The sequence below is a fragment of the Podarcis gaigeae genome, assembly GCF_964106915.1.
Source record: "Podarcis gaigeae genome assembly, chromosome: Z".
NCBI classification, from domain to species: domain Eukaryota; kingdom Metazoa; phylum Chordata; class Lepidosauria; order Squamata; family Lacertidae; genus Podarcis; species Podarcis gaigeae.
Genome location: NC_139691.1, coordinates 759,883 through 777,092, shown reverse-complemented (window position 1 = coordinate 777,092; position 17,210 = coordinate 759,883). Strand labels below are relative to the sequence as shown.

At 33.7% G+C, this 17,210-nt stretch overlaps 1 protein-coding gene across 1 annotated transcript in view; it reads left to right on the top strand.

Moving 5' to 3' along the window:
* SPTAN1 (spectrin alpha, non-erythrocytic 1) overlaps nucleotides 1–17,210 on the top strand; it is a 228,963-nt gene that overhangs the window by 120,021 nt on the left and 91,732 nt on the right. Inside the window, exons 31-37 of the mRNA XM_083723192.1 lie at nucleotides 2,167–2,313; nucleotides 3,265–3,368; nucleotides 4,420–4,582; nucleotides 8,162–8,176; nucleotides 10,786–10,917; nucleotides 11,989–12,126; nucleotides 15,316–15,420. Of these exons, the coding sequence (XP_083579318.1) occupies nucleotides 2,167–2,313; nucleotides 3,265–3,368; nucleotides 4,420–4,582; nucleotides 8,162–8,176; nucleotides 10,786–10,917; nucleotides 11,989–12,126; nucleotides 15,316–15,420 (804 nt within the window). The remainder of the gene's footprint in view (nucleotides 1–2,166; nucleotides 2,314–3,264; nucleotides 3,369–4,419; nucleotides 4,583–8,161; nucleotides 8,177–10,785; nucleotides 10,918–11,988; nucleotides 12,127–15,315; nucleotides 15,421–17,210) is intronic.

The following is a 17,210-nucleotide window of genomic DNA, read 5'->3' as shown; positions in this document are numbered from 1 at the left end:
ATGAATAAATATCTACCCATCATAATACTATACTATACTATACTATACTATACTATACTATACTATACTATACTATACTAATGAATATCTATCTATCTTAATACTATACTTTAATTTAATTAATATCTATCTATCTATCTATCATCTATCTATCTATCTATCTATCTATCTATCTATCTATCTATCTATCATCTCTTAATACTACACTATAATTAATGAATAAATATCTATCCATCATAATACTATACTATACTATACTATACTATACTATACTATACTATACTATACTATACTATACTATACTAATGAATATCTATCTATCTTAAAACTATAATTTAATTAATATCTATCTATCTATCTATCTATCTATCTATCTATCTTAATACACTATACTTTAATTAATGAATAAATAAATATCTATCCATCATAATACTATACTATACTATACTATACTATACTATACTATACTATACTATACTATACTATACTAATGAATATCTATCTATCTTAATACTATACTTTAATTTAATTAATATCTATCTATCTATCTATCTATCTAATCTATCTATCTTAATACACTATACTTTAATTAATGAATAAATAAATATCTATCCATCATAATACTATACTATACTATACTATACTATACTATACTATACTATACTATACTATACTATACTATACTATACTATACTGCCCCCCATACTACCCACTAACAGAACCCGATTTCCTGTGCAGAAGGGAAGTCCCCTTCTTCTGTGGGTCAGAGGGCGGAGTCTTGGGGTCTAGCTCCACCCCCTTTCTCCTGCTCCCCCCCACTTGGGGGTCAGACCCACAGGGGGCACCACCCAGAACCTGCTGAGCCCCATTTCCGGGGGTGGGGCTTAGTCCGTTCTTCCATGGGTCAGAGGGCGGAGTTCTATGGGTCAGACTCCGCCCCCTAACCCCTGCTCCCCATGCACCCCACTGGGGCTTCTGGAGGACCTACTTGGGGGTCTGGGTGGGCAACACAGGGAGGGGGAAGTCCTGGGCTTCCGTGGGTCAGAGGATGGAGTTCTATGGGTCTTGCTCCACCCCTGACCCCTAACCCCTGCCCCTATGCACCCCACAGCTCTTCCACTCAGAATCTGGTAACGGGACCCCATTTCCGGGGAAGCAGCCTAGTCCTGGGCTTCTGTGGGGCAGAGGGAGGAGTTCTGGGGGTCTGGCTCCGCCCCCTCACCCCTCTCCTGCCCCCCACTTGGGGGTCAGAGGGAGTCTCGGTGGCCGACATGTGGAACGGCTAAGTCCTGGGCTTCCGTGGGTCAGAGGGTGGAGTCTTCGTGCTCTGGCTCCACCCCCTAACCCCTCACCCCTGCCCCCCACCTGCCCCACAGCTCTTCCACCCACTACCCAGATCCCATTTCCTGTGCAGACAGGAAATCCCGTTCTTCTGTGGGTCAGAGGGCGGAGTTCTGGGGGTCCGGCTCCACCCCCTCACCCCTGAGCCCCATTTTCGGGGGTTTCTGTGGGTTAGAGGGCAGAGTTCTATGGGTCCGGCTCTGACCCCTAACCTCTGCCCCACAGCTCTTCCACCGGGACTGCGAGCAGGCGGAGAACTGGAGGGCGCTACCCGGACCCCATTTCCTGTGCAGACAGGAAGTCCCCTTCTTCCGTGGGTCAGGGGGCGGAGTCCAGGGGTCGAGCCCCACCCCCTGACCCCTAACCTCTGCCCCACAGCTCTTCCACCGGGACTGCGAGCAGGCGGAGAACTGGAGGGCGCTACCCGGACCCCATTTCCTGTGCAGACAGGAAGTCCCCTTCTTCCGTGGGTCAGGGGGCGGAGTCCAGGGGTCGAGCTCCACCCCCTGACCCCTAACCTCTGCCCCACAGCTCTTCCACCGGGACTGCGAGCAGGCGGAGAACTGGAGGGCGCTACCCGGACCCCATTTCCTGTGCAGACAGGAAGTCCCCTTCTTCCGTGGGTCAGGGGGCGGAGTCCAGGGGTCGAGCTCCACCCCCTGACCCCTAACCTCTGCCCCACAGCTCTTCCACCGGGACTGCGAGCAGGGGGCGCTACCCAGACCCCATTTCCTGTGCAGACAGGAAGTCCCCTTCTTCCGTGGGTCAGGGGGCGGAGTCCAGGGGTCGAGCTCCACCCCCTGACCCCTAACCTCTGCCCCACAGCTCTTCCACCGGGACTGCGAGCAGGCGGAGAACTGGATGGCGGCCCGGGAGGCTTTCCTCAACACGGAGGACAAAGGCGATTCGCTGGACAGCGTGGAAGCGCTGATCAAAAAACACGAGGATTTCGACAAGGCCATCAACGTCCAGGTGAGAAGCGGATTGGAATCCACTTGGGATCGATTGGATTTCTCAGACTCCTTCCTTTGGATTGGTTTTTTCTTCTTCTATTCTATTCTATTTATTTTAATTTATTTTATTATTTTATATTTCATTTCTTTATTCTTTTTTATTCTATTCAATTATTCTATTCTATTCTATTCTTTCTTTTTTATTTTATTTTATTCTATTGTATTTTTTATTTTATTTTATTATTTTTTATTTTATTCCATTCAATTTTTTATTTAATTTTTTAAATTCTTTTTTATTCTAGTCTATTCTATTCTATTATTTTATTTTATTCTTTTTTATTCTATTCTATTCTATTTTTTATTTTATTTTTTATATTTTTTTATTCTATACTATTCTATTCTATTTTTTATTTTTTTATTCTATACTATTCTATTCTATTTTTTATTTGTTTATTCTATTCTATTCTATTCTATTCTATTTTTTATTTTATTTTATTTTATTATCTTATTTTATTCTTTTATTTTTTTCTTCTATTCTATTCTATTTTTTATTTTATTCTATTCTATTCTTTTTTATTCTATTCTATTCTTTTTTTAATTTTATTTTATTTTATTTTATTCTATTTTTTATTCTATTCTTTATTTTATTTTATTTTTTATTCTATTCCATTCTATTATATATTATATTCTTTAAATTTAATTTATTTTTATTTTATGTTATTTTATTATTTCCTATTTTATTGGACTTTTCTTTTGATTATTTCATTTTATTTATTTTTATTTTTTATATATATTTATTACATTACATTATATTTTTTAGATTTTATTTTCTTTTAATTATTTTCTTTTCTTTTCTTTTTTATTTGATTGGACTCGCTCACCGGAAACGCCCCCCAGGCTTTTTCTTTGGATAATTTATTTTATTTTTCCCGAAAATTATTTGAAAATTTATTTTATTTTTTCCGTCCAGGAGGAAAAAATTGCAGCTCTGCAGTCCTTTGCCGAACAGCTAATTTCGGCCGACCACTATGCCAAAGGAGTCGTCGCCAATCGGCGTAACGAAGTTCTGGACAGGTCAGTGGAAAATAATAATAATAATAATAATAATAATAATAATAATAATAATAATAATGTATTATTTATAGCCCACCCAACTGGCTGGGTTTTAATATTGTTATTCTATTAATAATAATAATAATAATAATAATAATAATAATAATATTTTATTATTTACACCCCTCCCAACTGGCTGGGTTTTAATTTTATTATTCTATTTATTATAATGATAATATTATTTTATTATTTACACCCCTCCCAACTGGCTGGGTTTTATAATAATAATAATAATAATAATAATAATAATAATAATAATAATAATAATTTATTATTTACACCCCTCCCAACTGGCTGGGTTTTAATTTTATTATTCTATTTATTATAATAATAATATTATTTTATTATTTATACCCCTCCCAACTGGCTGGGTTTTCCCAGGCACTGTGAGCGGCCCCCTAAATAATAATAATAATAATAATAATAATAATAATAATAATAATAATAATAATGTATTATTTACACCCCTCCCAACTGGCTGGGTTTTAATATTATTACTCTAATAATAATAATAATAATAATAATAATAATAATAATAATAATTTATTATTTGTACCCCACCCAACTGGCTGGGTTTTCCAGGCACTGTGAGTGGCTCCCATAATAGTACTACTACTAATAATAATAACAACAATAACAACAATAAAAAAAAATCATTATTGATTTATTATTAAATTATAATCAATATAATAATGACAACAACAACAACAATAATAATAATTAATTTATATCCCACCCAACTGGCTGGGTTTTCCCAGGCACTGGGCCATGCCTACAGAATAATAATAATAATAACGCTAATAATAATAAATCATAATTATAATTATTACATTATAATCTGAAGGATCCGGTCCCGACAGATCTGGTCCAGGGGATTCTGGTCCAGGGGTCCAGTCCAGGGGGATCGGGCCCATTGGGTGGGGTAGATATAGAAATATTATTCTATTTATTATTATTATTATTATTATTATTATTATTATTAATTCTTGTCATTGTTCTTCCCGCCCCCCAGGTGGCGCCGCCTGAAAGCCCAGATGATCGAGAAGCGCTCCAAGCTGGGCGAATCCCAGACCCTCCAGCAGTTCAGCCGCGACGTCGACGAGATCGAGGCCTGGATCAGCGAGAAGCTGCAGACGGCCAGCGACGAGTCCTACAAAGATCCCACCAACATCCAGGTGAGGGATCCTAGGAGGGATTATTAGATCATTATTAGACGAATATTAGGAGGGATTATTAGATCATTCTTAGACGAATATCAAGATGATTAGATGGTTGTATGTGGGAATATTGTCAGATTATTAGAAGATTATTAGGGGATTATTAGAGGTTTATTAGGATGATTAGAATCCTACAAGGTGAGAGATCCTAAGAAGGAGGGATTATTAGAGGATTATTAGAGGATTATTAGGATGATTATTAGAGGATTATTAGGATGATTATTAGAGGATTATTAGGATGATTAGATTGTTATAGGTTAGGTTATTGTTAGATTATTAGATGATTATTAGGATTATTAGATGAATATCAGGATAATTAGATGGTTGTATGTTGGAATATTGTTAGATTATTAGAGGATTATTAGGGGATTATTAGAGGATTATTAGGCTGATGAGAATCCTACAAGGATCCCACCAACATCCAGATGAGGGATCCTAAGAAGGAGGGATTATTAGAGGATTATTAGGATGATTATTAGAGGATTATTAGGATGATTATTAGAAGATTATTAGGATGATTATTAGAGCATTATTAGGATGATTAGATTGTTATAGGTTAGGTTATTGTTAGATTATTAGATGATTATTAGGATTATTAGATGAATATCAGGATATTAGATGGTTGTATGTTGGAGTATTGTTAGATTATTAGAGGATTATTAGGGGATTATTAGAGGATTATTAGAGGATTATTAGGCTGGTGAGAATCGTACAAGGATCCTACCAACATCTAGATGAGGGATCCTGAGAAGGAGAGATTATTAGATCATTATTAGACAAATATCAAGATGATTAGATGGTTGTATGTTGGAATATTGTCAGATTATTAGAGGATTATTAGGGGATTATTAGAGGATTATTAGGATGATTAGAATCCTACAAGGATCCGACCAACATCCAGGTGAGAGATCCTAAGAAGGAGGGATTATTAGAGGATTATTAGGATGATTATTAGAGAATTATTAGAGGATTATTAGGATGATTATTAGAGGATTATTAGGATGATTATTAGAGGATTATTAGGATGATTAGATTGTTATAGGTTAGGTTATTGTTAGATTATTAGATGATTATTAGGATTATTAGATGAATATCAGGATATTAGATGGTTGTATGTTGGAATATTGTTAGATTGTTAGAGGATTATTAGGGGATTATTAGAGGATTATTAGGCTGATGAGAATCCTACAAGGATCCCACCAACATCCAGATGAGGGATCCTAAGAAGGAGGGATTATTAGAGGATTATTAGAGGATTATTAGGATGATTATTAGAGGATTATTAGGATGATTATTAGAGGATTATTAGGATGATTATTAGAGATTATTAGGATGATTAGATTGTTATAGGTTAGGTTATTGTTAGATTATTAGATGATTATTAGGATTATTAGATGAATATCAGGATAATTAGATGGCTGTATGTTGGAATATTGTTAGATTATTAGAGGATTATTAGGCTGATGAGAATCCTACAAGGATCCCACCAACATCCAGATGAGGGATCCTGAGAAGGAGGGATTATTAGATCATTATTAGACAAATATTAGGATGATTAGATGGTTGTATGTTGGAATATTGTTAGATTATTAGGGGATTATTAGAGGATTATCAGGATGATGAGAATCCTACAAGGATCCCACCGACATCCAGGTGATCACATGGAGAACAGGATCCAACAAGGAGGGATTATTAGGCCGTTATGTTGGAATATTCTTAGATTATTAGATGATTATTAGGATTATTAGATGATTATTAGGAGGATTCGAATCCTACAAGGATCCCTCCGACATCCAGGTGATCACATGGATCCAATAAGGAGGGATTATTAGAGGGTTATTAGGCCGTTATGTGAGGTTATTGTTAGATTATTAGATGATTATTAGGATTATTAGATGATCCAGGTGAGAGATCCTGAGAAGGAGGGATTATTAGAGAGTTATTATATGATTATTAGAGGATGATTAGGATGATTAGATTGTTATAGGTTAGGTTATTGTTAGATTATTAGATGATTATTAGGATGATTAGATGAATATCAGGATGATTAGATGGTTGTATGTTGGAATATTGTTAGATTATTAGAGGATTATTAGATGATTATTAGGATGATTAGAATCCTGCAAGGATCCCACCAACATCCAGGTGAGCGATCCTGAGAAGGAGGGATTATTAGATCATTATTAGACGAATATTAGGATGATTAGATGGTTGTATGTTGGAATATTGTTGGATTATTAGAGGATTATTAGAGGATTATTAGGATGATGAGAATCCTACAAGGATCCCACTAACATCCAGGTGAGGGATCCTAATAATCGAATAATAATAATAATGTGAGGACCGGATATCCCCGGACCAGATCCCACTGGACCAGAATCCACTGGACTGGATCCTTCCAGACCAGATCCCCAAGACCGGATCCTTCAGGACCGGATCCCTCTGGACCAGAATCCCTCTGGACCAGAATCCCCCGTACTGGATCCCCGGGACCAGATGCCCCGGAACTGGATCCCTCAGGACCGGATCTCCCTGCTCTCTCCTCCCTTGTGTGACCCACACGGATCGGCCCAGAGGGCAGAGAACCAGCTGCCGTGGGGAGATCTGCCGGCTGATCTGCCGGAGATCCACCAGGGCGGCCTGACCCTGACTCCCCTAAGGGAATCCCCCAGGATCCCTCTCCTGCCGGATCCCTCCCCCGCCGGATCCCCCTCCTGCCAGATTCCTTCCCTGCCGGATCCCTCTCCGGCCAGATCCCTCTCTGCTCCTGGCCAGCCAGAAAGCAGGCTCCACTTATCCCCGTTCCCACTGGATCCCTTTCCTGCCAGATCCCTTTCCCACCGCATCACTCTCCCCCCGGATCCCTTCCCGCTCCCGGCCAACCAGAAAGCGGGATCCGTTTCTCCCTGTTTCCACTGGACCCCTTTCCCGCCAGATCCCTCTCCTGCCACATCACTCTCCTGCCGGATCCCTTTTCCACCCCCCGACCAACCAGAAAGTGGGCTCCATTTCTCGCCATTCCTGCCGGATCCCTCTTCCGCCAGATCCCTCTCCGCTCCAGCCAACCCAACCAGAAAGTGGGCTCCGTTTCTCCCCGTTCCCACCGGATCCCTTTCACGCCAGATCCCTTTCCTGCCACCTCATTCTCCCCGGTGGATCCCTTTCCACTCCCAGCCAACCAGAAAGCGGGCTCCATTTCTCGCCATTCCTGCCAGATCCCTCTCCCGCCAGATCCCTTCCTTGCCGCATGCATCCCCCCGCCAGATCCCTTTCCGCTCCCGGCCAACCAGAAAGCGGGCTCCGTTTCTCCCCGTTCCCACCGGATCCCTTCCCCGCCAGATCCCTTCCCCGCCAGATCCCTCCCCCGCCAGATCCCTCCCCCGCCAGATCCCTTTCCGCTCTCGGCCAACCAGGAAGCGGGATCCGTTTCTCCCCGTTCTCCCTGCTCTCTCACCCCACTGGATTGACGACAGTCGCCGGATCCCGATCACCGGATCCTGATCTCTCTCTCTTCTTTTCTTCTTTCCCTCTTTCCAGCTTTCCAAACTTCTGGTAAGTCTCTCTGTTATTTGTGGGTCAGAAGTCGGCTTTGTGCCTTTTCTTATTCTATTCTTTTCTTCTTATTTTTATTTCTTATTTCTCTTCTTCTTCTTCTTCTTCTTCTTCTTCTTCTTCTTCTCATTCTTTATTTATTTATTTCTTCTTATTCTTTATTCTTTTCTTCTTATCATTCTTTATTTCTTCTTATTCTTTATTCTTTTCTTCTTATCTTCCTTCATTCTTTCTTCTTCTTCTTCTTCTTCTCCTCATTCTTTATTTATTTATTTATTTCTTCTTATTCTTTATTCTTTTATTCTTATCATTCTTTATTTATTCTTATTCTTTATTCTTTTCTTCCTTCATTCTTTCTTCTTTTCTTCTTCTTTTCTTTCTTTCTTTCTTTCTTCTTCTTATCTTTCTTTCTTTCTTCTTATTTTTTATTCTTCATCTTCTTATAATTATTTTCATTTATTTATTTATTCTTATTCTTTATTCTTCATTCTTCTTCTTCTTCTTATCATTCTTTATTTATTTATTCTTATTATTTATTCTTTTATTCTTCTTCTTCTTATCATTATTTATTTATTTATTCTTATTATTTATTATTTTATTATTTTATTCTTCTTATCTTTCTTTCTTTCTTTCTTTCTTTCTTTCTTTCTTTCTTTCTTTCTTTCTTCTTATCATTCTTTATTCTTTTATTCTTCTTCTTTTCTTTCTTTCTTCTTATTCTTTATTCTTTTATTCTTCTTATCTTTCTTTCTTTCTTGTTTTATTCTTAATCTTTATTCTTTTATTCTTCTTCTTATCATTCTTTATTCATTTATTTATTCTTATTCTTTATTCTTTATTCTTTTATTCCTCTTCTTATCATTCTTTATTCATTTATTTATTTAGTCTTATTCTTTATTCTTTTATTCTTATTCTTATCATTCTTTCTTTCTTTCTTTCTTCTTATTCTTTATTCTTTTATTCTTATTCTTATCATTCTTTATTTATTTATTCATTCATTATTATTCTTTATTCTTTTCTTCTTATCATTCTTTATTTATTTATTCATATTCTTTATTCTTTTCTTCTTTTCTTCTTTCTCATTCTCATTTATTTATTTCTTCTTAGTCTGATTCTGATTTATTCTTTTATTATTATTCTTTATTCTAATCTTTATTATTTAATCTTTTTATTCTTATTGTTTCCAATTCTTCTATTCTTATTTATTCTTTATTCTTTTATTATTATTATACTTATTATTACCGATTCTTTTACTCTTATTTCTTATTTCTTATTTCTTATTTTATTCTTATTATTTCCTATTTTATTCTTATTTATTCTTATTTATTTTATTCTTATTTATCATTTATCATTTATTATTTTATTCTTATTCTTATTATTTCCAATTCTTTTATTCTTATTCTGATTTTTTTCTTATTTCTGATTCTTTTATTCTTTATTCTTTTATTATTATAATTTATTCTTTTATTCTTTTATTCTTATTATTTCTGATTCTTTTATTCTTAGTTATTATTTCTTATTTTATTCTGATTATTTCCGATTCTTTTAGTCTTATTTATCATTTATTCTTTTATTCTTATTCTTATTATTTCCAATTCTTTTATTCTTATTATTTCCGATTCTTTTATTCTTGTTTATTTCCGATTCTTTTATTCTTATTTATCATTGATTCTTTTATTCTTCTAATTATTTCCGATTCTTTTATAATATTTATTCTTATTATTTCTGATTTTTTTCCTTATTTACTCTTAATTATTTTATTCTTATTTATCATTTATTATTTTATACTTATTCTTATTATTTCTGATTCTTTTATTCTTATTCTTTTCTCGTTTCCCCCGTTCGCTCGTCCGTCTCTCTCGTTTTTTGTTTTTCACCCGTCTCGTTGAATGACATCATCACCGTCCGTGTTTGGTTTTTTATCGGCTCCTCTTATCGATAAATACGTTAACCTATTTATCTATTTATTGACCTATTCCTTCATTAAGGCACTTACTTTTAAACTTATTTATTTATTAACCTGTTTCTTTATTAACCTATTTTTATTAATCCATTAACCTACTTATTTATTAACCTGTTTTTATTAGTTAATCTATTAACCTACTTATTTATTAACCTGCTTTTATTAATTCTTTATTAATAATAAATAATTATTTACATTACTTATTAACCTTATTTATTCACTTATTTATTAACCTGTTTTTATTCATTAATCTATTAACCCATGTTGGTTTATTAACCTTTTCTTTCTTTATCAACCTGTTTTTCTTCATTAATCTATTAACCTACTTATTGGTTAACCTGTGTATTATTTATCAACTTATTTATTTACTATTTATTGACCCATTTATTATATATTACATTACATTACATTACACTACATTACATTACATTACATTACATATTAATTATATTATATTATATTACATTACATTACATTGCATTACATTACATTACATTACATTTTATTATATTATATTATATTATATTATATTATATTATATTATATTATATTATATTATATTATATTATATTATATTATATTATATTATATTATTATTGTTAATAATAATATTTTGCCCCATGCGCCATTTTTTTTGTATTTCCAGAGCAAGCACCAGAAACACCAGGCCTTTGAGGCGGAGCTACAGGCCAACGCTGACCGGATCCGGGGCGTCATCGACGTCGGCAACTCCCTCATCGAGCGCGGGGCTTGCGCCGGGAGCGAGGACGCCGTCAAGGTAGGTTGCTTTGCGCGGCAAAGCCTGTCATGTGACCTGTCATATGAAAGCCCTCGTCATTCCGAAGAGATTGGTGCTTCCTGATTGGACGTATCCGCTCCCTGGTTGGAGCTTTTGAGGTTTTCGTGTAGCCAGGCCTGTCTGCTCCTGCAACTTCCTTCTCCTAGGTTTCCCCAATTTCCTAAAGCCTGTCATGTGACCTGTCATATAAAAGCTCATGGCATTCTGAAACTACCAGCACTTCCTGTTGGGATGTATCTACTTCCTGGGTGGAGCTTTTGAGGTTGTTGTGTAGCCAATCCACTCATCCTCGCTTCTGCTACTGTTTGTGAATTTCCTAAAGCGTACAAGCCTGTCATGTGACCTGTCATATGAAAGCCCACGTCGTCCTGAAGAGAGTGGTACTTCCTGTTTGGATGTATCGGCTTCCTGGGTGGAGCGTTTGAGGTTTTAGTGTAGCCAGGCTTGTCTGCTCCCATTCATCCTAGTTTCTGCTAGTGTTCCCGAATTTCCTAAAGCGGACAAGCTTGTCATGTGACCTGTCATATAAAAGCCCTCGTCGTTACAAAGAGAATGGCGTCTCCTGATTGGACGTATCTGCTTCCTGGGTGGAGATTTTGAGGTTTTTGTTAGCTAGGCCTGTCTGCTCCCATTCATCTTCATTCTAGTTTCTACTAGTGATCCTGAATTTCTTAAAGTGGACAAGCCTGTCATGTGACCTGTCATATGAAAGCCCACGCCGTCCTGAAGAGAGTGGTACTTCCTGTTTAGATGTATCTGCTTCCTGGGCGGAGCTTTCGGGGTTTTGTGTATCTGGCCACTCCAATATTGTGATTATTATTATTGAACTTTCGATGCTTGGTCACTTGTAAACCGGAGGGGATGACATTGGAAATATTTTGGATTTGATTTCAGTTCAGTTCAGGCGCATAGATAATCAATCAATAAAGATTAATGGTTTAATAAATTAAGAAGGGAATTTCCCCTTTTCAAAAGGGGGGAAACGGCAGCTATGGGGCGAGAGAGATTCAGTTTCCCTCAACCAATCCCCTTCTCCCTCCCTCCCTCCAGGCCCGATTGGCCGCCCTGGCCGACCAATGGCAGTTCCTCGTTCGGAAGTCGGCGGAGAAGAGTCACCGTCTGAAGGAAGCCAATAAGCAGCAGAATTTCAACACCGGGATCAAAGACTTTGACTTCTGGCTTTCGGAGGTAGGTAGAATCACTATTATTCTTGTTAATATTATTAATATTAAGACTTTGACGTCTGGCTTTCGGAGGTAGGTAGAATCACTATTATTCTTGTTAATATTATTAATATTAAGACTTTGACGTCTGGCTTTCGGAGGTAGGTAGAATCCCTATTATTAATATTATTAATATTAAGACTTTGACGTCTGGCTTTCGGAGGTAGGTAGAATCACTATTATTCTTGTTAATATTATTAATATTAAGACTTTGACGTCTGGCTTTCGGAGGTAGGTAGAATCCTTATTATTCTTGTTAATATTATTAATATTAAGACTTTGACTTTTGGCTTTCGGAGGTAGGTAGAATCCCTATTATTGTTAATATTATTAATATTAAGACTTTGACCTCTGGCTTTCGGAGGTAGGTAGAATCACTATTATTCTTATTAATATTATTAATATTAAGACTTTGACCTCTGGCTTTCGGAGGTAGGTAGAATCACTATTATTCTTATTAATATTATTAATATTAAGACTTTGACTTTTGGCTTTCGGAGGTAGGTAGAATCACTATTATTCTTGTTAATATTATTAATATTAAGACTTTGACGTCTGGCTTTCGGAGGTAGGTAGAATCACTATTATTCTTGTTAATATTATTAATATTAAGACTTTGACGTCTGGCTTTCGGAGGTAGGTAGAATCCCTATTATTAATATTATTAATATTAAGACTTTGACGTCTGGCTTTCGGAGGTAGGTAGAATCCCTATTATTCTTATTAATATTATTAATATTAGGACTTTGACCTCTGGCTTTCGGAGGTAGGTAGAATCACTATTATTCTTATTAATATTATTAATATTAAGACTTTGACGTCTGGCTTTCGGAGGTAGGTAGAATCCCTATTATTGTTAATATTATTAATATTAAGACTTTGACGTCTGGCTTTCGGAGGCAGGTAGAATCACTATTATTCTTATTAATATTATTAATATTAAGACTTTGACGTCTGGCTTTCGGAGGCAGGTAGAATCACTATTATTCTTATTAATATTATTAATATTAAGACTTTGACGTCTGGCTTTCGGAGGTAGGTAGAATCACTATTATTGTTAATATTATTAATATTAAGACTTTGACGTCTGGCTTTCGGAGGTAGGTAGAATCACTATTATTCTTATTAATATTATTAATATTAAGACTTTGACGTCTGGCTTTCGGAGGTAGGTAGAATCCCTATTATTGTTAATATTATTAATATTAAGACTTTGACCTCTGGCTTTCGGAGGCAGGTAGAATCACTATTATTGTTAATATTATTAATATTAAGACTTTGACGTGTGGCTTTCGGAGGTAGGTAGAATCCTTATTATTCTTATTAATATTATTAATATTAAGACTTTGACGTCTGGCTTTCGGAGGTAGGTAGAATCCCTATTATTCTTGTTAATATTATTAATATTAAGACTTTGACGTCTGGCTTTCGGAGGTAGGTAGAATCACTATTATTCTTATTAATATTATTAATATTAAGACTTTGACGTCTGGCTTTCGGAGTTAGGTAGAATCACTATTATTCTTATTAATATTATTAATATTAAGACTTTGACGTCTGGCTTTCGGAGTTAGGTAGAATCACTATTATTCTTATTAATATTATTAATATTAAGACTTTGACGTCTGGCTTTCGGAGGTAGGTAGAATCACTATTATTCTTATTAATATTATTAATATTAAGACTTTGACGTCTGGCTTTCGGAGGCAGGTAGAATCACTATTATTCTTATTAATATTATTAATATTAAGACTTTGACGTCTGGCTTTCGGAGTTAGGTAGAATCACTATTATTCTTATTAATATTATTAATATTAAGACTTTGACGTCTGGCTTTCGGAGGCAGGTAGAATCACTATTATTGTTAATATTATTAATATTAAGACTTTGACGTCTGGCTTTCGGAGGTAGGTAGAATCACTATTATTCTTATTAATATTATTAATATTAAGACTTTGACGTCTGGCTTTCGGAGGTAGGTAGAATCACTATTATTCTTATTAATATTATTAATATTAAGACTTTGACGTCTGGCTTTCGGAGGTAGGTAGAATCACTATTATTCTTATTAATATTATTAATATTAAGACTTTGACCTCTGGCTTTCGGAGGTAGGTAGAATCACTATTATTCTTATTAATATTATTAATATTAAGACTTTGACGTCTGGCTTTCAGAGGTAGGTAGAATCACTATTATTAATATTATTAATTATTAATATTAATGGTGTGGGTGGGTGGAATCAAGAAATTCCATTCATGCCATTAATACTAATAATGCTAATAATAATCCACCATTCTTCTTAGCATTATTAGTATTAATTGAATTTAGCTCGGGCTGGGGGAGGTGGGTGGGTGAGCAGAATCGAGTAGAGAACCATTATTAATATTCATATCAATTATTATTACTAATAAAATTGAATATTTATTTTATATAACATATAATATTTAATAAAATATATAGATATATAATATAATAATATAATATGTTCATATATATATATATTGTATTTTATTATATAGTATATTATAATGTATAAAAATATAATATAATATAATATAATATAATATAACATAATATAATATAATATAATATAATATAATATAATATAATATAATATAATATTTATCTCGGGGTGGGAGAAAATGGGCAGAATCGAGTAGATAACCATTATTAATAATAATAATAATAATATAAATTGAATGGGTCTCAGGCTGGGGGAAATGGGTGCGTGGGCAGAATCAAGTAAATAACCACCATTATTATTATTATTATTATTATTATTATTATTGGAATTTTCCTCCGGCTGCGGAAAACGGGTGTGTGTGAGAAGAATAAATTATTATTAGTATTATTAATAATAATAATTGAATTTATCTCAGGCTGGGGGAAATGGGTGCGTGGGCAGAATCAAGTAAATAACCATTATTATTATTATTATTATTATTATTGGATTTTTCCTCCGGCGGGGGAAAACTGGTGTGTGTGAGAAGAATAAATTATTATTAGTATTATTAATAATAATAATTGAATTTATCTCAGGCTGGGGGAAATGGGTGCGTGGGCAGAATCAAGTAAATAACTTTTATTATTATTATTATTATTATTATTATTATTATTATTATTATTATTATTCTAATTATTATCCCCCCAGGTGGAAGCGCTGCTCGCCTCTGAGGATTATGGGAAAGACCTGGCGTCCGTTAATAACCTTCTGAAGAAACACCAGCTGCTGGAAGCCGATATTTCGGCCCATGAGGTACATTATTATTATTATTATTATTATTATTATTATTATTATTATTATTATTAATAATATTATCGCTGGGCATCCAGATCTTTCTGGAAGGAATTTTAGGTGCCATTTGTTCAGAAACGGAATAGAAATAATCTTCCATAGGAAATAACTTCTTCCAAGAAATGTTAGGTGCAAAATTTTCAGAAACGGAATCAAAATCTTAATTTTAAAATAGTGATAAATTTCCAGAAACAGAAATCTTATTTTAAAATGAGAAATGCAATCAAAATCTTAATTTTAAAATAGTGCTAAATTTCCGGAAACAGAAATCTTATTTTAAAATGAGAAACGCAATCAAAATCTTAATTTTAAAATAGTGCTAAATTTCCAGAAACAGAAATCTTATTTTAAAATGAGAAACGCAATCAAAATCTTAATTTTAAAATAGTGCCAAATTTCCGGAAAGAGAAATCTTATTTTAAAATGAGAAACGGAATCAAAATCTTAATTTTAAAATAGTGCTAAATTTCCGGAAAGAGAAATCTAATTTTAAAATTAGAAACGGAGTCAAAATCTTAATTTTAAAATAGTGCTAAATTTCCGGAAAGAGAAATCTTATTTTAAAATGAGAAACGGAGTCAAAATCTTAATTTTAAAATAGTGCTAAATTTCCGGAAAGAGAAATCTAATTTTAAAATGAGAAACGCAATCAAAATCTTAATTTTAAAATAGTGCCAAATTTCCGGAAACAGAAATCTAATTTTAAAATTAGAAACGCAATCAAAATCTTAATTTTAAAATAGTGCAGCATTTTTAGAAACAGAAATCTTATTTTAAAATTAGAAACGGAATCAAAATCTTCATTTTAAAATCAGAAACGGAATCAAAATCTTCATTTTAAAATCATGCCAAATTTTCAAAAATTTGTTTTTTTTAAAGAAATGAAATTAAATCTCGTTTCCGGCTGTTTAACCCTTCCTTTTAAAATTGTGCCTCGTTTTCAGAAATAGAAATCGCATTTTTAAATCAGAAACAGAATTGAAATCTTCATTTCAGAATCGGAATCGGAATCTTGATTTCAAACTCAGAAACGAAATCAAAATCTTGATTTCAGAATCAAGAAACTGAATCCAAATCCTAATTCAAAATCAGAAACGGAATCGAAATCTGGATTTGAGAATAAACATTAAATCCACAGATAAGTAATATAAAATAAAATCAATCCAAAATAAAAATAAAATGAAATGAACATTAAATCCAAACAAAAAATGAAATCTAAAATAAAAATAAAAGGAAATAAAAAGGAAATCCAAAATAAAAATAAAATAAAATTAATATAAAATAAAAATAAAATAAAATAAACATTAAATCCAAACTAAAAATGAAATAAAAATAAAATGAAATAAAAATGAAATCCAAAATAAAAATAAAACAAAATTAATATAAAATATAAAAAATTAAAAAATTAAAAATAAAATAAAAATAATATAAAATATAAAAATAATATAAAAATAATATAAAAAATAAAAATAAAATAAAAATAATATTAATTCTAGTGTCTTCTTGTTTAACCCTTCGCTATCTCATGAGATTAAAATTAAATTAAATTAATTAACCCTTCGCTACCTAATTAAATTATAATTTAATGAATTAATTAATTATTTTTTTATAAAATAAAATAAAAATAAAAATGAAATGAAATCTAGTGTCTTCTTGTTTAACCCTTCGCTATCTCATTAGATCAAAATTAAATTAAAATCATTAACCCTGCACTATCCCATTAGATTAAAAATTAAATTAAATTTTTTAAT